Source organism: Nipponia nippon, unplaced genomic scaffold, assembly GCF_047370975.1.
Source record: "Nipponia nippon isolate SJK-2023a ecotype South Korea unplaced genomic scaffold, ASM4737097v1 scaffold_2, whole genome shotgun sequence".
Classification (NCBI taxonomy): domain Eukaryota; kingdom Metazoa; phylum Chordata; class Aves; order Pelecaniformes; family Threskiornithidae; genus Nipponia; species Nipponia nippon.
The window spans coordinates 35,804,499-35,826,448 of NW_028262336.1; the positions used below are offsets into that span (position 1 = coordinate 35,804,499).

Below are 21,950 nucleotides of genomic sequence, written 5' to 3' on the forward strand. Positions count from 1 at the left end.
ATGCCTGCAAGGTGAAGCTGCCTCTGATAACTCAAACACACTGCCATTTTGTAGCATCTTCTCTGGATGAGGAGGATTTTTGAGAGCTATTCAAAGCAAGCTGTTTGGGAGAGTAGGAAAGTCTGTCTTAAGAAGTGCTAGAAAGAGAGGCATTGCCAGGAAAGGAGGTTTCTCTGAGTCCCAGAAGATGAAGACTGATGTTGAAAAGATTATGAAGATTGTGTTGGAGAAATAGCATGCTGCTGATCCTCCCTTCCAGGCTAGGTGGCATCTCCCCCTCCTTGCTCCAGCTGCTCTGCCCTGGCTTGCTGGCCAGTTTTCTTGTAGACCTCTTCTTTAAATGATTTATCTTTTTTTTTTTTTTTTTTTCTCTACACTTCTTCAGGCTGTTAGCTTTTCCTGACCCTTCTTGAAGGTCTTTCGTCCCACATTTCAACCTTGTCCCTCTGGTTTGTCTTGGGGGTCATTTAGGGGTTGCAGAGGAAGGACACAGGCGGCTCATCAGCAAAGTTATTGCCGCTTCCTCTGCATTCCCCGTATTTTCATAACTCCGGTGATGGGGGCAGTTCACACAACACAGCATTTTCTGCTGCAGAAACACAGACAGATATCTGTGGATGAGATGAAAATGCTCTTGAATAGAGCTGGTATGGAAATGGATTCCCCACACTGGTTTTGTTGCTATTAAATAAATTTCAGTCAATGATTCTTTCCCAACGATATGAAATAAAAAGCCCAAATTCTGATTATTATGTACAGCTAATGATTTGTGGCTGACATACTAATTTAAAAAGACAAGGTGGCTTTTAAAGTGTTCATTTGGAAAAAAGAATTAACTTTATAACATCATAAAAGTATTTTCCCAAATGTAAAAATCTCAACAATTTTTTTCTGTTTCTGCAGGTGGCTGTGTGTTCGTGAAATTAGTTAATTAAAACCAGAATTTCCTATGGAAAACTCATTCAGTTAAAAATAATCAACTGACTGCATGCAGAAGTGTTTTATTGGTTATGACCCAGAGATGACAAAAATTTAAGTATGCCTCCAACATTACTTTTCACTTGCTTTCATACACAAATTCGTTAATCATAGAGTGAATCAACCATATTTTTTTCTCTTGTAATACAGTAATGTGAAAAACCATTGCTAAGCTAATATCAAATGCATATATCCATAACTTCTAGTTTCAATGTTAGGATCACCTTAAAATCTCAAAGTCTAGGCAAAGAAATGAAAGTACTTAAACTGTAGAGGAATGACTTCTTTATTTAATGGGGGAAACACATCGTGTCTCATTTTTACAGTAATTTGATGAACAGAAATTATCTGAAAATACATCTGAAAATACTGCCTGTTGACACAGGTTCGTGTCGATGTGGCAGAGCGCCGTTCACTGACGGGCCACAAGCTGGCGGCATGAGACTACGCGGTTTGGTGCCAGTTTTCGGCCTGCTGTCCACAAACTGAAATGAAAACATAAAACTATACATCTGCTTCTAGATCTGACACCTCATGTAATTCTTCCTTTGGTCTAAGGTTTCCTTCAGTCCTTGTATAAAACTTAGTTACAGTTAATAAGTGGACTTTTTAATCCCAAGCACTGTACAGAGTGAATGAGAAGAGGAACTGCAGGCCATCTCACTGGAAGCTGATGAATTCCAGTATCAGTTTCTCCTCAAATGTTCATTACCAAATCCGTCAGAGGAAAAGGAGAGAAATCCCTACAGGCAAGGATTTCTGTTCTAACCTGGTCATTGGAAAAATGCCTTTGAACTTTTCCCATAGGTAGAAGTTGATGCTCATCTTGAAGAGGGAGGGTTTCTATAGAAATTCTTTCTGAATTTTTCTTTCCAAACCTTGCTACTGTCCAGCTAATGATAAAGTTGAACATTCAAATATTCATTCTGCCTATGAAGTTTCTCTTCTGTAACCGTTTTCAGGTCAGACAGGATTTGAACTTTTGATAAAATACCAGATGCGTAAGCTACCTCCTACCATTTCCCCCAGAACTGTTCATCTGCCTACAGGCCCCATTTTAAGTAGTGGTGATAATATGTCAAACTCAGGGTCTTGTTTCATGACTATATCTCTGGCATAATCCTACAGTAAGCCGTCTCAGGGAAACCAATCCAACCTGCTAAATGACTGGTTGTTGTAAAAACAAGAGTTGGGCACAGTGTAACTGGTACTCCTTTTTGTACCTACACTGAAAAGCTCTGGGAAAACATCTTCAAGACCCTCCATGAAATTGAAAGTTGGCATAATGATGATCTGGACCATTTAGATATTGCACTGTGTCTGGCTGGGATGGAGTTAACTTTCTTCATAGCGGCTCATATAGTACTGCGTTTTGAATTTGTGGCTAAAATGGTGTTGCTAATACACTGAAGGCTTGGCTGTTGCTGAACAGAGCTTGCACAGCGTCAGGGCTTTCTCTTTTCCCCCACTCTTCTCCACCAGGGAGAAGGTTGAGGTGGGCAAGAGACTGGGAGGGGACACAGCTGACCTCAGCTGGCCAAGGGGCTTTTCCATAACATATAATGCCATAATGTCAGGCTCAGCAGTAAAAACTGGGGTACGGGAAGAAGAAGGGAGATTTTTGGCTTCCAAGGTGGCTGCTGTTCAGGCTGGCTGGGCATTGGTCTGCTTGTGGGAGGTGGTGAGTGATTTCCCTTCCTTCATTTTCTGTCTCTTTCCTTCACCTATTAAACTGTCTTTATCTCAACCCACGTGTTTTCTCACTTTTATTCTTCCTCTTTTCTCCCCCTGTCCCGCTGGGGACGGGGGAGCGAGCCAACGGTTGCGTGGCTGCTGCCCAGGGTCAACCCACCACACAAAACAGAAAGAAATGTTATAGTGCGGTCAGATGTAGAGAATAAAGATACGCTCGTTCATGAAACATCTTTATTTGGAGGTCATCAAAGGCGAGCAGTGGGATACGTGGATTAGAGGGAACAAGGAATTTTACATTCACGACTGTTACTGCTAGCAAATCCTGGGATCCTATCACCTACCATGACACTCCTGGGCCTCCATTATCTTAAAGGCTATCAGGCAGTCAGACAAAACTGGAGAGGGAATCCAATTACACTGCGGACATTGCTGGTTTTGTCTTCATCCTGATCAAAACCTGGCACAGGAATTGCATTTTCCTCCTATCACACCTTTGCCTGCTGGGGATCGTTTCCCTTCCTCAACTCCATTCTCTTTCTGTTTGTCTTCTTTTCTCTCTCTGCCTCCCCAAAAGAGGGCAGTTGATATCATCTTCAAACTGAGCAGGAAGATTTTCAGACGTGGATTTCCCCCTGTAATGGACTTTCCGTCAAAACGTAAGGCAATTAGGGATACAATTTAACTGCTTTCCTTCCTTTTTCCTGCTGCTTAAATATTTGAAAGAATTGCAACAAGGGTTGTCCCAGTAGGGACACAAAGACTGACATGATGTTTTAGGATTTAGTGTTATAACAATGAGCCAGGATTTAATTAACCTTCTCGCCCCTTGGGAGACCTGAGACAGAGGATCCAGTGCCTCACAAAACCGCTGCTGCTTCTCTTGCAGTTATTGAGCTCATTAATCTTTCTGATACTGTACTTCAGACTATAGCTATATTTTATTTTGGTCAAGTTAAAGTGCTAAATATTTTACAGAGATAATGAAATTCCTTGTCCTGCCTTGCAGAGAACATAATTTAAAGAAACCAGGAACCGAAGAGCTGAGGGGAAAAGGAGGAAATGGAAATTCAGGAGCAGAAAAAGGTGTGGGATATGTTGACTTCCCCTGTTTGCCTGACACCTGCGCCATGTGGGTTTGTGCTCCAGAACGTATGGAATACGATTGAAGGGGATGATGAGAAATTTAACCCTTTAATTGTTTACATTAACCATCGTACAATATACACATATGGCACATCTGAAACCAGTTTCTTCCTCTGAAACAATCCCCACCTTTCAAGTCAGACTTCATTCCTCCTCCAGGAGGGAGAGTTCCCAAAAGCCACAGAACCTGCCCATGAAACTAGCCTAACCCCAAACGAGCCATGTAACATGACTGTACTGATGGGATTGCCTGATGGCAGTGACTATTGGGTGTATAAATCTTTAAGTAATCAATACAAACAGACATTACAGCAGAACCCTAACAGCTGCAGCCGTACAAACTTTTGATGGAGATAATTTTGAATTTTCTGTGATACCTTATAAATCCTCTTGCAGAGAAACGTTGTGAAATGAGGGGAAAGTGACCTGGCTGCAAGATCAGAGTGCATCTACAAAGTAAAAGTAGGAAGAATAAACACCATCTATTGCTATTGAAACAGTTAACGAAGTGCAGTTAAGCAAAGTTAGCATTAACAGCGGAGTCTGCATTTTCAAAAGTAACGAGTGAGTTTGTGCACTTTGTTTTGGGAGAGAGAGAGTCCATTTTTTTCCCAAGGTTGTTTTTCCTGCTAGCGTGTTCTCATGCACCCAGAGCCCTGTTCCCGTAAACCTCCATCCAAGGGAGTCGATGGCACGTGCTACGGCCTGGTTCAGCCAGCGCGCCTCCGCTGCCTTTGCACAGAAGCCAGCCAGTGGAGTAAAGAGGAAAGGAAGGGCTGGTGCACACTTCTGCCCGCACCAACCTGAAATTCAGAGGAAGCTCAGGTGCACACAGACTTGGAAACCAGAAATCTCTTTTTGCTCTAGTAACATATGCACAATCTTTTCATCCTGTCATACAGATGCCTCCTAGACTAATCTGCTCCTTTATACTGCACCTCAAAGTCAAGATGCATCCCAGCGGTGACCCACCTGGGCCCTGAGCCTACTGCAATGACACTGCTGATGTGCTGGAGAAGCATTTGCATAGGCTCTGGCTGGTTATATATATATATATATATACCTCAAATTCAGCTCCTCCTCTCTCACTGATTCATCATTTAAAGTGCGGCTATAATTCTGCTCTGCTAATGTGACTAGGGAAAAGTTTCAGGCACCCGATACCCAACAAACAAATGGCGAAGAGAATTTGCTAATTGCTTTGGCTAAAGAGAACATTTTGTACATGTGAATGTAATTTTACCTTGCCAAGCACTTAAGGCTGAAAAATTGGAGAGAACTGTAGCACCGTGATGGCCTGGTGTCTACAATATGATCAGGTTTTCTGGATACAAAATTAACGTTCACTTAAGACATGTATGATTTCCAGTAGAGAGAGATAGTATTTTAGATATTGTTGATGTAAAGGAAAGAGGAAAAGGAAAATTCTAATTGCAATTCAAGTGATTCCTTTTTCCCTTTCCCACATTTCCCCCCCAAAAGGAAAATTTCATCCACTCATTCCAAAATCCACGGTATAAGCACAAGGTTGTCAAACTCCTGATTTCCAAATGCTTTAACTGTTCTCTCTATAGTTTGCTATTAAAGATCTACTTTTTCTTTCAGAGACCAGTCAACAAATTAACTTTGAAATATTTTTTGGTAATTAAACACCTGAGAACACAGTGAAAAGTTGTTTTCCATAGTCCTCCAAATCTTCTTGCCTAGATTAATGTGTTTTTCTCATCCTTTTGTGGTTTGTTTTGGGTTTTTTTTGGGGGGGGGGGGAGTGGGCGCAGGAGAAGGTGTGGGAATAAACCACAAATGCCAATGTATTTGCTTCACTCACTATCAAAAACAGCTAGCAAGGCTAGGACAGATTGGGTTTTTTGGGGTTTAACAGAAACTGCTATACTGCAACTATAAAAACGAGAGAAAAGAGATTGAACATATATGAAATTCTGTGGTGATTAAAACTTTAATCCCAATGAACTACTGACCTTAGCTCTAATCTCTGAGAAAAGGGGACAAGCACTCTACAGTAAGGGGAGATTGCTGGAAGAGATTCCTGCTTATTTGACTTGGGTTTCCCTGTTTTCCTACCTGAGTTGTTTAGGACTGTGCAGGATAGACTATTTGACAGATGCATGAAATGAGTTGCTTTGGAGCCTACTGGATGGAATTTATCATTTTTTACATATGCATGTAACTGGTTTTCTATTCTGTTTCAGTAAATCACATATTTGCCACGTATTTATTACTTATACTGTAAAATCAAGTATAAGTGCTGTCATTTTTAAAATAAAATTTTGCCAGGATACATCTTGACTCTCACAGCACAAAAAAAAGAGGTAATGAAAAAAATGTTAGTATCCAGCTGCTCACCTACACCTGAAAATCAGATATAACATTTTATTGTGCTATGTAAGACTCTCAAAAGTTTTGGCCTTGTAAAGAATTTTGTATTTGACTGTGCCAAGGAAACAAGTCTTGTTATAACCAAGGTGAAAAAGAAGTTCTACGCAAATGCTCATGAAAATACTCCAAGAACTGGAAAAAACATTAATCTCCAAAGCAAAACAGGAAAGACAAAACTGGGAATATTCATCTTCAGTATGGGATGAAACATGTTACATGGATGCTGTAATTATTTTTGAAACGACATTATAAGCCCAGGAAATAGGGTTAAGGTTTTGCTGAAAGAAAATTCTAAACAAATTGACTTCTGGAAATACTTGGACAAAACACCCAAATCACCTCAGCACAACATCACTGTGCAATAAGCAGTTACGATTAAACACAGATTATTACTACTCCTATCTTAGATTACATTTAGTTTTACACATGTATGCTGTGTTTTTCATTTTTTACCCCTTATGGCAGACTACTTTCAGTATGCTCTTCTATACCTTAATTCCGTCAATTTGAGATAGTAAGTCTAAATCCTCCAAGTTTAGGATTCTTGATTCTGAAGAAATTGTACATGACCAAGGCGAACAGTGGGTTTATTAAAAACCAATCAAAAGCATAGGATCTCAGTCTACAGTAAAACGAGTCAATTTTACCACTACTGAAGTCTAATACAAACTAATTAGATGGAACAGAAGTATAATAGTATATTATTTCTATGCGTTTAAAAAACCTACTGTATAAACCCTTAAACTTTAAGGGCCATATTCACTGATATACTCTAACTGCTATGCATTGCTCTGGAATAGAAATATACTTGTGATTGTGCCTCCTTTGCATGAGCCAGTTTTGCACTTGCATCTCATTCACCTCCGCTTACTCACCTGCCCATGCTATGTGCTCCGTTGCCTATAATCCTCCCGATTCACACTCCATACACGCAGCCCCTCGCCCTTTCTTCCTCATAGCTTCCATGCTCAAAGAATGCGCCTAGTGAATTATAAGGCCAGCCACCTGTTGCCTGACTCACTATGATCTATAAAGCACATCTTCAAGATGGCCTGCAACAAAACTGCTTAAAGTATTTGAGGTCAGTGGAAAATATGGCCCTTAATGCACTTACTCCCATGGAACCGGCCGAGCTGTAGGCTCTGACAGCCACGGGAATGACCTAGGCCCTGAAGCACGAAGCATGTGCTACACAGCCCTGTGAGCATGTATGTTCCTTCTCCTTACCTGGGCAGAAAAGGAGACACGATAGCTCTCCATGCTGCCACCAGGGATTACTCAAAGGTGGTAAACAGAGGCTTAAATCCACTTGTGAAAACCGGCCACGCACCTGTCACACAAACCCCTGTTCCTTCTAGGCCCTGAGCAACCCCCACCGCCCCTCTGCCCTCGGGCACAGGGCCAGCCCAGCCACGGCACAGCCTGCCGGGCCCCTCTCCCCGCCTCCTGCCCAGCGGGCTTACGGGCCGGGGGCCGCTGCCCACAAAGCCCACCAGAGCCTTACGTCAATCCTGGAATAAATAAAGTAAGATTCACGCCGCTGACGCCGGGTCAGCGGACCGAGGCAGACCGGGGGGCTCTTTCCCGCAGCCGCCCTCCCAGCACCCTGGCGTTCCCGCCGGGCGGCAGAGCACGGCCTTCCCCGGCCCGGCCCGGCCCGGCGTGGCGGGGAGGAGCGGGGCGGCAGGCTGAGGGACGGCCAGGTAACCCTGCCTCCGGCCACCTGCCGCTGCGGGCGGCTCAGGCCGGCCCTAACGACTCGGCCCGGGAACGGCTGCCCCCAGCCCTCAGCGCAGCGGCGGCACGGAGAGCAGCCCGGCCGAGCCCTAGCGCCGGGCCCCGCTCCCCCGCCAGCGGCCCGCAGCGTGCGGCCGCCCACCCCTCGGAGCAGGGGGCCGCACCCCGCCCGCTCCGCGCAGGCGCGGCCCGGCGCCCCGGCCCCGCGCTCCCCTTTATTTCACCCGTTTCCCGGGTTAACCCCTCTGCGGCCGCGCCGGGCCCGGGCGGCGTCGCCCCCCGCCGCCGGGCCGCGGCGCTCCCCGGAAGCGGTAATGCTCGGCCGGTGATCCAGGAAGCGGATGAGCCGGCCCGCCTTCCCCTCCGGAGCGGCGCTGCGGGGACGCGGGGAAGGGGGTGGGGGGAGGCGGGGGGGGGCGCCAGCAGGCCCCGAGGCGGAGCGGCCCGTCCCAGCCTCCCGGCGGGGGGGGAGCGGCGGCGTTTCCATGGCGCCGAGCGGGCGGGGGAGCCGGGGCTGAGGACCCCGCCCGCTCATGGACCCCGCCGCGGCGGCGGCCGCCGAGGAGGAGGGCAGGGAGAAACCCCCGGTGATCTACACCATGGAGAACAAGCCCATCGTCACCTGTGAGTACGCCCCGCGCCCGCCGACGGGCGTTAACGGGCGCTGCCGGGGCGGGGGGGCCGGGCAGCGATGGCCGGCCGGAGCGGTGCCGTGCGGTGCGGGGGGCCCTGGCCGCTGCCTCCCTCCGGGCCCGGGCGAAGGGCGGCCCGGGGCGGGGTCCGGCTGTCTGCCGCCGCCGGCGGCGGCGGGCGGGCCCGCGGCGCTGAAGCGCGGGGGCTGTGCGGGGCGCCGGCAGGGCGGGGAAGGCAGGAGGGGGCGAGGCGGAGAGCGGCCGGTGTGGAGGGGGGCCCGGCGGCGGCGGGCTGCCCGCGGCCCTGGGTGCCGGCGCTCGGGGCTGAGGGACACGGCGCCTGCGAGGGGCTCTGATGGCGGGTTTTGCCTCTTTACTGGTTTCCGCCCCCCCCCCCCCCGCCGGCAGTGGACAAACTTGGGTTTGTTTCTGTGTGTTTCAGGGCTATGGTACATAACAAAAACGAATGCCATGCTTACAGGTGCTTAGGGGAAGGGATTCAAATATGCTAATAAACCTTAACCCCCAAACTTCTTGCCAGCGAGCTTTGTGTAGTTTTGCTCAGGGTAAGAGAAGTCACAAGAAGTGAGACATCCTCTGTGGTGAGGAGAGATTCCCACTGATGGATTCCCACTGACATTATAATTTAATCTTTAACTACTGCGCTTTGATTTCATCTCCGAGACAGTTTATTTAACAAACCGGGTCGCATGGTTCCAGTGATGAATTAGTTCTTTCAGGTGTCAGAGGCAGGCAGCTGGGACGTGTGCACGCTGGTCCTGATGTAAAACGTGAGCTCTTATGCTCTTACAGGTATAGAGGGTTGCACACAAAATTCACTTAAAACAAGCACGTGAACTACATCTATAGTGTTCTTAGTAGCAAAAGTAAGGTGAACGAGATCAGCGTAGAGAATTCCGCCTTTTTTTTTATACCAGAAGGTAACCAGTGGCTGTTCATTCTTAGTCAGAAGTATTTCTAACGATGACATAACAAACTACATATTTGCACTTTATCAGTAAAACAGTGGGAATGCTTTATGTGCGTGTGAAATAGAAACTGTTTCACAGGTGTGTGTTGTCTTATTACGAAGTAAGCATCTATTGCTGGTTAAGGTCTTAAACTGATATTGGTATTTAGAAAAAATATCCAACTGTAACCTCATAACTATATAATTATGAAAGTCTGTCTATATATTTTCTTCAAAGTATTTTATAAATGTGCTTTTTTTCTTTCTTAAACTTTTTCTTTTTCTTTGGATGCAGTTCATAAACTGAAGTCAGTGGTATCTGTATTGAATCTTCTGTACTCACCTACTTCAAGACTTTTAAAATCCATTTCACATCAGGTTTAAAGTCAGAGAAACGTATATTTCGGAAACATCTGAAGGATGTTGTGGCCTTCCTTGTTGGTGTTATGCTACTCTTCAGGCTGTGGTGGATTGTTTTTTAGATTTGCTGGCTTTATGCTGTACTCAGAATTGGAGAGTCTGGGGGTGGGGGTGGTGCATGTCAGTCCTTACTGTTCCTGTAGGATCTGAGTAAGTGACATATCTTTCAGTCTGTTGAAGTACATGCAGTTTTACCTCAGGCTTGCTTTTTTGTTGGTAAATGCAGGAAAGAACTCTGGCCTCTTTGTACAAGTCAAGCTCAATTATCCGATATTGAAAATAATATTAATTTTGTATAGTGAGTGAGTGTACTTTATGGTTGAAAAATGTTTTGAGCTTATCACCATACAGTATGGTAGCAGCACACTTACAAATGAGATATGAGGTGAACGTTATGTATAAGGATACATTTGCATGCCTTGCTCCTGGACTAAAGGAATCATTTCTGGTGCTGTGAACGAGCGTGACAGTAGTATCTTTAGTGGTATGGACTAGAATGGTTTGGTCTGAGACAACCTAATTCAATTCAGAAAATAAGGCTAATTGAACAAAAGTTCTCAGAGATGACCTCTCTGGTGAATGTAGTAAGGGTGACTTGCTACCATTTTTAAACTAAAACATTTGCTTTTAATGAGGAATGCGTTTTGCTTTAGCTGTTTTAGTTTCCTTCTTCCTCTGTCCAGAGAAGTGGAATACTTAGAGACCATAATATTTCAAACAAGTGCACTCAACAAAAACAACTTACTTGAAGGAAAGTTCTTCTGAGCATTATATTGCTAGTGACTTATGAGGAGGTGAAGCTTGGTCTTCCAGGGAAAGAACTGTTGGCTCCGTATTGCTTTGTTGGAAAATGCATTCAAAGCCACGATATTAGAACCTGTTCAAGAAATACAGTTTATCTTTTGTTTTGTGGTTCCGATTTCAGGCAGTTGAAGCTGTCTGGGGTAACTGCCCCACCTAGCAGGCACGCATGAGGAGAAAACAGACCTGCGAGGGGATGGCTAGTTTTTGATTATATGAAGGAAGAGCGAAGGTTAAGTGAGGTTGTGTCTCGGAACATAAGTATTTCCTTTTGCTACAAGATTTAGATTAATCTCTGTCAGGTAAACATTTGTATCGTGAAATACTCCTGTTAACTGTTAGGGTTTATTCTTGATAAGGGAGAACCCAAGAGAGAGTTTTGTTTGGAACAAAACTTATTTTCAACACTCTGCATACCAGAGATGTTTTGTAAACAGATGTTTTTATCTACTTGAAATAAATTCGACAGTGCTCTGGAAGGAATGCTTCTTTGGTAAAGAGAGTTATGCTTTCAAATCTGTGAGTTAGTCTGTACTGTAACAGTAGTTCTTTGCTATATTGATACAATCGTGAGCTCGGCAGTCTATGTATGTACGGGCCTCGGCTTCTGGAATAAAAATGGCAATTTCCACGTGGCTTGTGTATTTGATGCCAATTGCAAATGCAATTTTTGTCACTACTCTTTTCATGTTAGTACTGTAACTTAATAGTTTTGTCCTCGGGATTTGTCTGTAGATGCATTGGCCTTGTATTTATGGTGTTTGTATTCCTGGCAAACCCCCATAGTTTTACCAGAGAGTTTAGATTAATAGTGTTCAGCTAGGCAAGCTGTTTAACCAAAAACTTCTAAAGACATTTTCTCTAGGCAAACAGACAACAATATTTTGTAAGTGTGGGGAAAGTAGTATGTTCACGGAAAGATGCTGTTCCTTTTATGTTTTTTTCCCCTTTTCTCAGGATGGCAGCATCCCATGTAGTATTAAATCATTCTTGTCCATTAGGACTGAGTGCCATGATGACTCCTTTCCCAATTAGTTTGAATCACGGTTTTATATTGTCGGTCCTACTAGATTGTAAACCCACTAGGGAGTTTCACTGTTCAGCTGTGGTTGTGCTCGCCCTGGCACGTTACCTTGCGAACTCTCAATTCACGTTTGTAGCCATTTATCTTCATTGCTACCAGACCTTGTATGTTTACACAGCATTTTGAGTCAGCTTCTAGCTTTCTCACTGCTGTAGAAATACTATTTTTAGCATCATTAATGTTTTTTTATTTGAAGAGGCAAGTTGAACGTTTGCATCGGACGTCTTGAACTTGGGTAGTTTCTTTGCAATGTTGACTTGACATAATCTTTAAAACAATGCAGATTACTTTCCTAGGAAACTTAAACAATGTTGCTTGCTTCTCATGAGTCCTAGCTCTGTCTATCCATATGAAGAGGAAGTTGAAGACTGAAGACAATCCTGCTTAATGAAGTAATTAATAGGTTTTTCAGAGCTTTCCTACCAATCTGTTCTTTTGTAACTGTCTTCATGCAGTTGCTGAATATTCCTTATCAGCTTGTAGTATCTGTTTATATATTATGTGTGTGTGCATATTTGTTCTTCCTGTCAATACTCTGTTGTAGTACAATGAACTTTATATATAATCATTGGAGAGAATGGGATGCATCGCTTTCATTTGGTCCATGTTCAGAATGTGCTGTGATAACAGCAAGAGGAAAACCATCAGCAAAATCATTGTAGGCCCGAGAATGGAAAATGATTGCAAATATCTTCAAGAGCAGCGTAAACAGAGAAGGTTAATGAAAGTGAAGGGGGGGTGGGAAGAATTTTACGTCTTTTTGGAGTGAAAATAAACGCTTGCAGTTAAGAATATTGTTCTGGGACTGGCAGAGCTTGATTGAAAAGTTCTTCTGTTACTAGAAGGTAGGTGTAATAAAAAGTGTGTGAACAAGACGTGGCGTGTAGCCCAAGTGATGAGAATGATTTGCTCCTAGTGAGACCCTTTAAACAACTATATCCTATAAATGCATTTTCCGTGTTCCTCAAATAGGACTTCTGTCTGCATTGTAAGTCATCACTATCATGTAGTTGATCAAATATTATTCCGTACTTAAGTAATCTGATTACACATGTCATGAGAAGCAGCAGCATATTCTTGATAGTGTTATCCCCTATTTTACGGATTTAGTAGTGCAGCAGTAAGTAAAAATGTAAAGTTTCACTGAAAGGATTTTCTTCTGCAGGCTACTAGTGAATCAGCTAAGATTTTTGTAAAGCAATTAAGCTGTCTTGTGTTTCGGTTTTTAGACCTCTTTTGAACATGAATCTGGGTTGGTGGGGAGGAGGACCTTTAAAAGAAACAAACACACAAAAACGCACCTGCCTTCCAAAACTTCAGGTGGATCCACTTATAATAGGCTAGTGAATTATGAGAAAAGATTCACAGCAGAACGCTTTACCAGTGGAAAAATAAGTGGGATCAGAAAGGTTAGCTGTGACTGATATTTGGGCATAAAAACTAAACAAAACCACACCAAAGTGTAGCCTTGGCACTGAGCTCTTAAAGGTATTTGAAGCCTTTTATCTCAGTTGCCTGGGTTTGTCATTGGTATCAAAGAAAAATATTTGTCTGCTTTAGTCATCTGACCTCAGGAGTTTTTGTTTTACACTGCCTGTGTAGTTAGTGGGTTGGGATAATTTCCTCTAGAGGAAAAAAAAATTAGTTGTGGGATATTCAGATACTGCAGCGACAAAGCCTATAAGCATCTAAGAAATTTGGAAAGTGTTAGAAAAAAATAGATTCTTGGGGATTTTAGGCAGCCATCAAACTAAAAAATGTCAGTATTTCATGGTTCTTTTGTATCAGACAGCTGCCAAAAAGAATGCATGTTCCTCTTGGGAGTCCTGGTAAGGCGGTCATTCTGGTTCTCATATCATTCCTGTACAGATTTGCAGCAGAACAAGTGTCCTAGACAGGGGTAGAGGGACGGGAGGATGGCTGCGTTGCCTCGATCTACCAAAATGTCAGGGAGAAAGACAAGGAGGAAAGAATAGAGAAAAGAAAAATACGGGACCGAATAGCATAAAATTTTAAAAATGAGGAGTTTGAACATTCATGTTTTCTTCTGGAGCTGTATTGACTAGGGTACTCAGTCACCTTTGCATTACAAAGGGTGTTTTGGCATTAGGTGTCCATTTCAGTTCTTGGCTAACGTAATTTTCAGACTTTTTCCCCAGGATTAGGTTTATGGTTATGAGCTGCTATATAGAGATACAGCCTGTCCTTGAACAAAAGGTACAGACATTCTTTACTTGGTTGACGTAACAAGTTTTTGCAGCCAAGTACACAATCAAGATTCATTTGAGTAAGTTTTGTTCCTCTCTTGCCTGACCTGGCCATCCTAACATTTTGGGTGTCAATTTGGTGGACATCAAGTCTTCGAAGGCCATAGAAATGTTTTTAACTTATGCTGTCTGATTCGGTGTTTGATTTAGGCTTATCATAAAACCCTTTTAAGGTTCTGCTGATCTATTTGCATTTGATTTCTGGACAGATACCTGTTTGTCTTAATTTGTGAACTGTTTAAATAAGTGGCAAAGGGCACGCCTTCTGAACTTTGTAATGTGGAAAGAAAGGAAACACGTGCTTTCTCCTTTGTTCCCTTTCTCCAGAAGTGTTTCTGTTTAGCATAAATCATTTGAGCATTACTGCTTTGTATTATTTTGTTAGTTAAAATAAGTTTTACCACTTCACCCTATAACTGGAGTGGCATCACTTAAAGAATTACTGTGTTTTTTCTGAAGTTGGTGTGTGTGGTGACATCCAGATGGGGAGTAGATTTATTCAGACATGCATGGTATAAAAGCTGAGATGGGTGCTCCAGAGGCTATGGATCAGCAGTTTTTTTCTATTCTTTAAAAAAAAAAAAAAAAATCAAGTATTTAAATACAGCAATCAGAAAAACTTACTAGATTTATAATATAAATTAGAGAAGTTGTAGAATACATTTTAAAATTGTACATAAATATGTATAAATTTGAAATATTATAAATCTATTAAATCTGATTAATATATTTATAAAATATTTGTATTAGACAAACTTAATAAAACACAAGGTGTGCACTTCTTATTGTATTTTAAGTGATAAAGGATGACTCTTTAATGTTACTCCCTAGTTATCTCTACTGGGATATTTAGGTCTTATTTAATTCTGTTGATTCTAAAAGAAAAAAAACACCTTCTCTAGAAGGCTGCATGGTGTTAGTAATGATAGGACTCCAAAATTACTTTTCTGTCTCATTTATGCACATCCTCCTTTTCAGCTGTATCTGATCATCCTTTACACTTTGGCTAGCGGCTTCTTTCCTCCATTAATGAGGATCCTTTGAGGGAGGGCTTAGTGTTGAGACCCATCTACTGAAATGAATTTGCTGTGATACAGTTGTGCTTAGGCATCCAGCCACATTAGTCTGTTTTGTGGTTTTTGGTGGTGGTGGTTTTTTTGTTTCATTTTGGTTTTAAACCCCCAAAACAATCAACCAAAAAAACCCAACCAAACCAAACACACAACTCCCCATGCCGCCCACCAAAAAAAACCCCAAAAAACAACCCCTACAACAAAATCTTTGAAGCAGTTCTCAGACTTTTGTGCAGATTTTTGGGGTTTGCTGTAAGTTTGAATTCCAGGGTTACTTGTGGTTTTGGAATGTTTCATTCAAAATTCATAGAGTTCAGTCAGGTACAAGCAAAAATTCCTGTAGTGGTGTGGTTTCTTGTTTTTTTTTTTTTGTTTGGGTTTTTTTGTTGGTGTTTTTTTTAATGTTTCGGAAAGTAGATCGTGGATGCAGCAACTACTAATGCTTCAGAGGCATGTATAGAGAACAAAATGAGACTTCTCCCATGCTCAAGGTCTCTTGAGTCATAGGCATCTTGCACAACACCACTCCAAAACTAGAGTGACGTTTTAGCATTTGTTGTTCTGTTATTTGGGAAGGTTGTGCTCTTACTTGCTCTTACAGTCTGCTTGCTGTGAGGTGGTTCCCTCCCTCCCCACAGTCCAGTATCAAGCAGTTAACAATTTAATGTGCCTCTTATGGTCCTTACAAGTCCTTACTACTAACTAGTCTTGATGTTTGTCCTGTGTCAGTGCTGTGCTAGTGTTGCCTGCCGATAACTTCATTTTTAGTGTCCTTAACTTGAGCAGCTCAAACATGCTGATTACAGTAGATGCAGGGTCTAGGTGAGCGGAACCTGAAATGTTACAGCCCTTTGGGTGTTTGTAATATGTGGTAGCAGTGTTTGGTCTGTGTGCAAGATAGCCGATGTATTTTGCATTGAAGGTCTGTTCTCCCTTTTCTTCTAATCCTAGAGAATAGTTTTGCCTTGATCATAAAACACAGTCTTGTGTGTATTTTATATGCTCTCAAAACCAATACAGGAGGAAAAAATGGCTGGTTTTAAAATGAATATACCTTTCTTAAGCTGATAATGTGATGGGGTTGTCTAGAACAGCAGGGTCCTTAAACATTATCGTTTAGTAGTTCCTCTGTATTCTGGAGTAGTCCTTTTTACTCAAGATGTTGAATTCTGAAACTTTTTCCTAGGAATTCTGCATGCAGTATAGAAAGAGCATGTTGTTATGCTCCAGAGGTAAAATACATAGTTTTTTCTTTCAGTCAGGCTCCAAGCTTCATGTACTATCATTTTGATGTGGTCATCATGCTGTTGCTAAATCACTAAGCCGTATTTCCCTTTCTATGGGCAGTAATGAGTTGCAAATCAATAGACTGTTCTCCATGGCCTAGCTCATAGAGATGTTGTAATTGGGTATAAGACAGCATTAACAATATGACTAACGCTTGCTTCGGTATTCATTTTAGACATTTGTTTATAGTCTTAAATAAGATTTGGTATGGTACACTTAATTCACACAGAACAGGATGAAGGTGAAGAGTCAAGAATGAAGTGTTTAGTAGCTTTCTGGAGACTTAAGGCACTCATAGTAGATTGGTTTTTTTGTTGTTGTTTTTTTTTTTTTTAACTGTTCTAGGAAATTGTATCACTGAATAATAGCTATTGTGGTCAGACATCAGCAGAGCTGGTTTTGCTTTTTCAGGCATTTAATCAGACTTTTAAAATTTAATTTTTTATTTTTATTGTGCGGTGACAGATTGTGCTAGTGGCTGGTAATCAAAACAGTATCTATGAGAAAACTGGCAAAAGGTGAGTGGACTAGAAAAAGGTTCCCAAGATAAACTAATGCGTGCTAAACTACTGTGGAGGTAGTGCCTGGCTATGTGTCAAGAGATGAGATTGTGTGGTGGGAGGGAGAAGAAAGGATGTCAGGTTCTCCTCCAGCCTTAGCTCTCTGTTCCACAGGAAGGTAAGAAGGTCTTTCTCTTCAGGTTGGGCAGATGATTGTAAAATGGAAACAGGTGGAAAACTACCGGGAAATAGGAGAATTGCCCATATGCCTGTTAAAATCTTACTTGGAAAATGTTAGCTCTTCAGCTCAAGAGATCCTGGGGAAAGGTGGGGGGAGGAGGGGCAAGAGTAGAGTCTCCATAGGAGGGAATAAAGGATTTTTTAGAATTAAATTGCAGTCTCTGGTACAGGAGAATGCAGCGAGCCAAAGATGAGGCAGTACGGAGGATGTACAGGGAAGGGAGCAATAGCTGTGATAACTCAGGGCAGCATGCAGATGAGAGATTTAATAAGCGATGTCATTGAACTAGTATGGGCCAGATTTAGAGAGCACACATGACAACAGATTTTAGAACAGTGGCAAATATATTTTTGACCGTATTCCCCTCTCATTTGGATGTGTCTGTTTGCCAGATGTCAAATGCTGTGTCTTCTGTTTAAGTATGATGAAAGACTACTTGGGCGTTATGCATTGGCTAGTATGGTTGACTGGTCAGTTTGGATTCAGACATGTCTGACAAAGTACCTTGTTCCAGAGTTTACCATCTCTCTGCTCAAAGATGCTGATAACCATCAGAAGTTGGAATAACTTACTTTAAGCCTGTCTTTTCATTGTCATGTCCTCCCTGTACCCAAAGGAAAAGAACAGAATTTAAGAATTGATATTCATAGGCTACTGATAATATATTTTTTTCGTATGGTAGACCCTATATTTTGTTCCGTCTCATATATAAGTAGCTACTCCAGTGGTGTTGCATTTAATGCAGTTGTTCAAAGCCCAAGTGATTAAAGTGTAACCATAGATCTGTGTGCCAGTGTAGGGCCAGCTCCAGCAGACCTGCACCATGTTAACAGACCTGATGTTTCTGAAGGCAGCAAGAACAGCGTGGTGGGCAGGGAGCTGCTTCTTATTAACAGCAGCCCCAGAATAATGGGCAGAGAGGAATCAAACCCAGTAAAGCACAGAACATGTGCTAATGCTAATTTTCTCATGGCGGGCCCAGCTACAGAAGGGATGTGAACAACTGTCTAACCAGTCTTCTCGTTTGTGAAGGCTAAATTCTTGAGTTTTTTTAAATATACTTTGTTTCGCCAATGGTTCCAGCTAAGGAGTTGCTTGTTTAGTTTTTAGAGTAGGACCAGCTATATGGATGATACTCTCTTTGGTATATGGATTATGTAGCTATGTTGAAAGTCGTAATGGGAATTTATGACAGTATTATGTATTATGTGCCTTGTTAAAGTGTTGTATTAGGTTGCGATAGCACGTGATTTAAAAAAGTCTAGTTCAGTGCTAGATTCCAGTTTCCACATAGCAGACAAAATTACATCCTTTTATTGAAGCAACAAACCATTAATAGTTTAGCTTATTAATCACTTTTCTATAATTTGCACATGATAATAGATTAATGCCTTTCACTTTTAGGTGCGGGAGATCAGAATTTATTTACTTCCTTATATCCTACACTTTCTCAGCAGCTTCCTAGAGAACCCATGGAATGGAGGAGGTAAACTTACATTTTATTCTGTGATACTATTTCAGTGTGTGTGTTTAGACTTGGGAAAGTGTGTATTTGTTGTGCTCTGAGAAGCTCTTGCCATAAATTGAGTTGAATATAGCAACTGACTTGAGGAAAGAAGAACTTAGATAGTCAAGGTAAATGTTGTTCACAATGATCATTTCCACTCAGCTATGTTGAACTTCATCTAAAGAAAAATTATACTAATGCTGTGTTTCTCTTTTTGGTTTTGTGGTTTGTGGGTTTGTCTGGGTGTGTACTTTGATGTGCTTTGGCAGCCATGTTCTCAAAGTGACATGCTTTCTTCTTAATGAAAATATAGGTAGAACTTATGTGGAATTAGATGTACTTTCCTGCAAAAAGTTTGGTGTGGCACACTGCTTTCTGATTGGAGAGAAATATTTGGGGAATTTTCTTATTTGGAGTTTATCACTTTAAGAGGTCCTAGAGATACAGAAAAGCTTTTAATGAAAGCTGAAAAGCTTCTAGTTCCTGTTCTTGCAAAAAGGAGAATCTATCTCATTTCAAGTGATACCAAATTTTAGTTAACTTTATACAAACTGCAGTAAGTGTAGTTTGTGAGTTTCCAATACCAGGGTATTTCAGTTTATTCCTCTTCCCTAAAATATATGTTCACTTTTGTATTCTGCTATGTATGTCTTGTCCACTAATTTCAGTTTTTAAACTTTGTAGGTCCTATGGCCGTGCTCCGAAGATGATTCATCTAGAATCTAACTTCGTTCAGTTTAAAGAGGAGCTACTACCCAAAGAGGGGAATAAGGCCCTTTTGACTTTCCCCTTTCTTCATATTTATTGGACAGAATGTTGTGTAAGTGTTAGGAAAACATCATGAAAAACTGAGCACCCAGATGTAAAAATGAAATTGTTTTGACTTTCTATTTGTGGGCTCTGGTATTTTTTATTTGCTTTTCATGCTTACTTAAACAATTAAGTCTGCATTGCATAAGCATGCATACCCAATATAACTGGAAACTGAACTTAGTCAGCTTGAGTACTTTCTACCATAAGCAGTATTTCTTTGTAATGTTGCTTGACACTAAGAGGACAGGCTTTTGAATAACCTGTTTTCAGTACTTTGTCATGAAAAACCCCAGGATCTAACAGTGTTACTGCAGAAGCACAGCACTTGCTTCATAATACAGAAATGTGGCCGGAGTATTTCAGTCATGATCTATTCACAGGGTTAAATCTTAAGATATGTATTTTTTTTCTTTAGTTCATCTTCCATATGTGTCAGCAATCTAAACTGGGCAAGATTTGGAATGTCTTCATCCTGTTATTTACAGTTCACTGCTTTTTGGTTGGCCTCTGTTATGAATTAAATATCCAGTTGAAGGACAAAGGTGATATCTGATCTGTGACCAATCAAAAAGTATCAAGAACAGCCTGAAGAGTTGTCTGAAATGATCTGTTTAAAACCAACCCAGAAGCCAAAAAAGTGCCAAACAATGCTTCTATGGTTTTCTGATTTTTATGAAAAAGCTTTTAAACGGATTAAGGTTTGAACAGTGTTAGAAGGCACAAATATCACACTTCTGTTACTATGTGAGAATAAAACAGTTCAGCTTTGTAATTTCAAACATGTTTTTGTTGTAAAGTTCAAGAACGTGTAAAATAAGCGTTTAAATTATGTTTAAAAATCTTAATTTCAGTAACCTCAAGAATGGTAATATACCAAATACTAAGATACATTTCCTGTTAACCAAAATACTAGAAACAAATAAAGACCAAAACCTTACTATACTTTACGTCATTTGATTTCTTTCAATAAGTGAACTTTTTGTCACTAGTTCTATTTGATATGTCTTTCTGTTTGTCTTCTGTTGGAACAAAATTTACCTTTTGAAATTGTTCAGAATGTCTGTTTGATGCGATGATTCTCCGCTTCTCATCCCAGGACACGGAAGTGTACAAAACTACGGTCAAGGATGACATCACCAAGTGGCAGAATGTTCTCAAAGCTCACAACTCAGTGGACTGGCTAATTGTGGTAGTTGAGAGTGATGCCAAGAAAAAGAACAAAACAAATATCCTTCCCCGAACCTCTATAGTAGATAAAATAAGAAATGACTTCTGTAACAAACAAAGTGACAGGTAAGCATTCTTTTACTTGCAAACATTTTGACCTTTTTACTAGTGTGCTGATTTAAAAACTCAGCTCCCTATGTAACAAGTTCCTTGCTCATTTAATGACTTTCCTTGATGTCCAGCATTCAAACTGATGGTACCATAAGACCTATGCTCTGAAGAAGACTGACACAAGCAGTAAAGGGAGAAATTTATTTTCAGTTCTTCCTGGATTCGTGGTGGCTTTGAAATGTGTTTCAAAAAGCTTTCAAGTATCTCCTCCTGGCTAAGAGAGGTTCAAGGGGAACAGTGTGGTAATGATCAGTTTTTAGAACTTGAGGGTGTTTTGTTTGCTTAGGTGCTTGCAAAAATGTTACCAGAATTACAGGTAGTCAGAGTGAGGTGAGAGGGAAATATGAAGCCAATAGAGCTTATTTTTTACCATTGTACTTTCTGCCTTTCACTTAATCACCTTTCCACTATGGGATAATTGACATAAAGCCAGTTTCTTCGGATGTTTTCATTCTAAGGAAAATAATAATGAATATATGAAACTGTTTCTGCTTTCGTTGAAGTCAACAAAATACACAAATCTTAATTTGAAACCAACTTTAACAGATACTCTCTTCTTTATTCTGAAACATTGCACTGAATCTATTATATATTTCATTTTTCTCTTTTAACCTTAAGAGTTAACTTTAAATGGGAGATTTTCCTCCTAAGAATGAGTGACAGGATAAACATTTGAAGTTGAAAAGCAAGAGTGATGGAAGCACTCATTGTACCTTGGTGTGAGCTGATAGTAACTGGCAGGTCAGCATGTTATAACACGCTGTACGTTGGCAGCACTTTCTCTGTACCTAGACATTGTTTGGTATATTACAGGATTATTTGGGCAAATAGTTTGAACAACTCTGACTCAGTTTGCTTTTGGTTTCTAACTGATTGATTGGCTTGGTTTAATCATTTTGCTGTAGAATAAGATGACTTTTCTAACCAGAAATCGTGTTTTACTTGGATGAGAGATTTTCCTGCTGTTAGAGATATTGGTAGTTTTCTGAATGTTACTAAATTATGATAGAAAAACTGAGGAAATAAAATGCTCTAAAAAAGGCTGATTCATTTGTGAATTAATGGGA

General features: G+C 41.3%; 1 protein-coding gene across 1 annotated transcript in view; it reads left to right on the forward strand.

Moving 5' to 3' along the window:
- Window positions 1–8,359: 8,359 nt before the first annotated feature.
- Window positions 8,360–21,950, forward strand: part of TRAPPC10 (trafficking protein particle complex subunit 10) — a 45,024-nt gene continuing 31,433 nt past the window's right edge. The window contains exons 1-4 of the mRNA XM_087758596.1: window positions 8,360–8,574; window positions 18,630–18,711; window positions 19,417–19,552; window positions 20,642–20,838. Coding sequence (XP_087614722.1) covers window positions 8,484–8,574; window positions 18,630–18,711; window positions 19,417–19,552; window positions 20,642–20,838 — 506 coding nt within the window. The 5' untranslated portion in view covers window positions 8,360–8,483. The remainder of the gene's footprint in view (window positions 8,575–18,629; window positions 18,712–19,416; window positions 19,553–20,641; window positions 20,839–21,950) is intronic.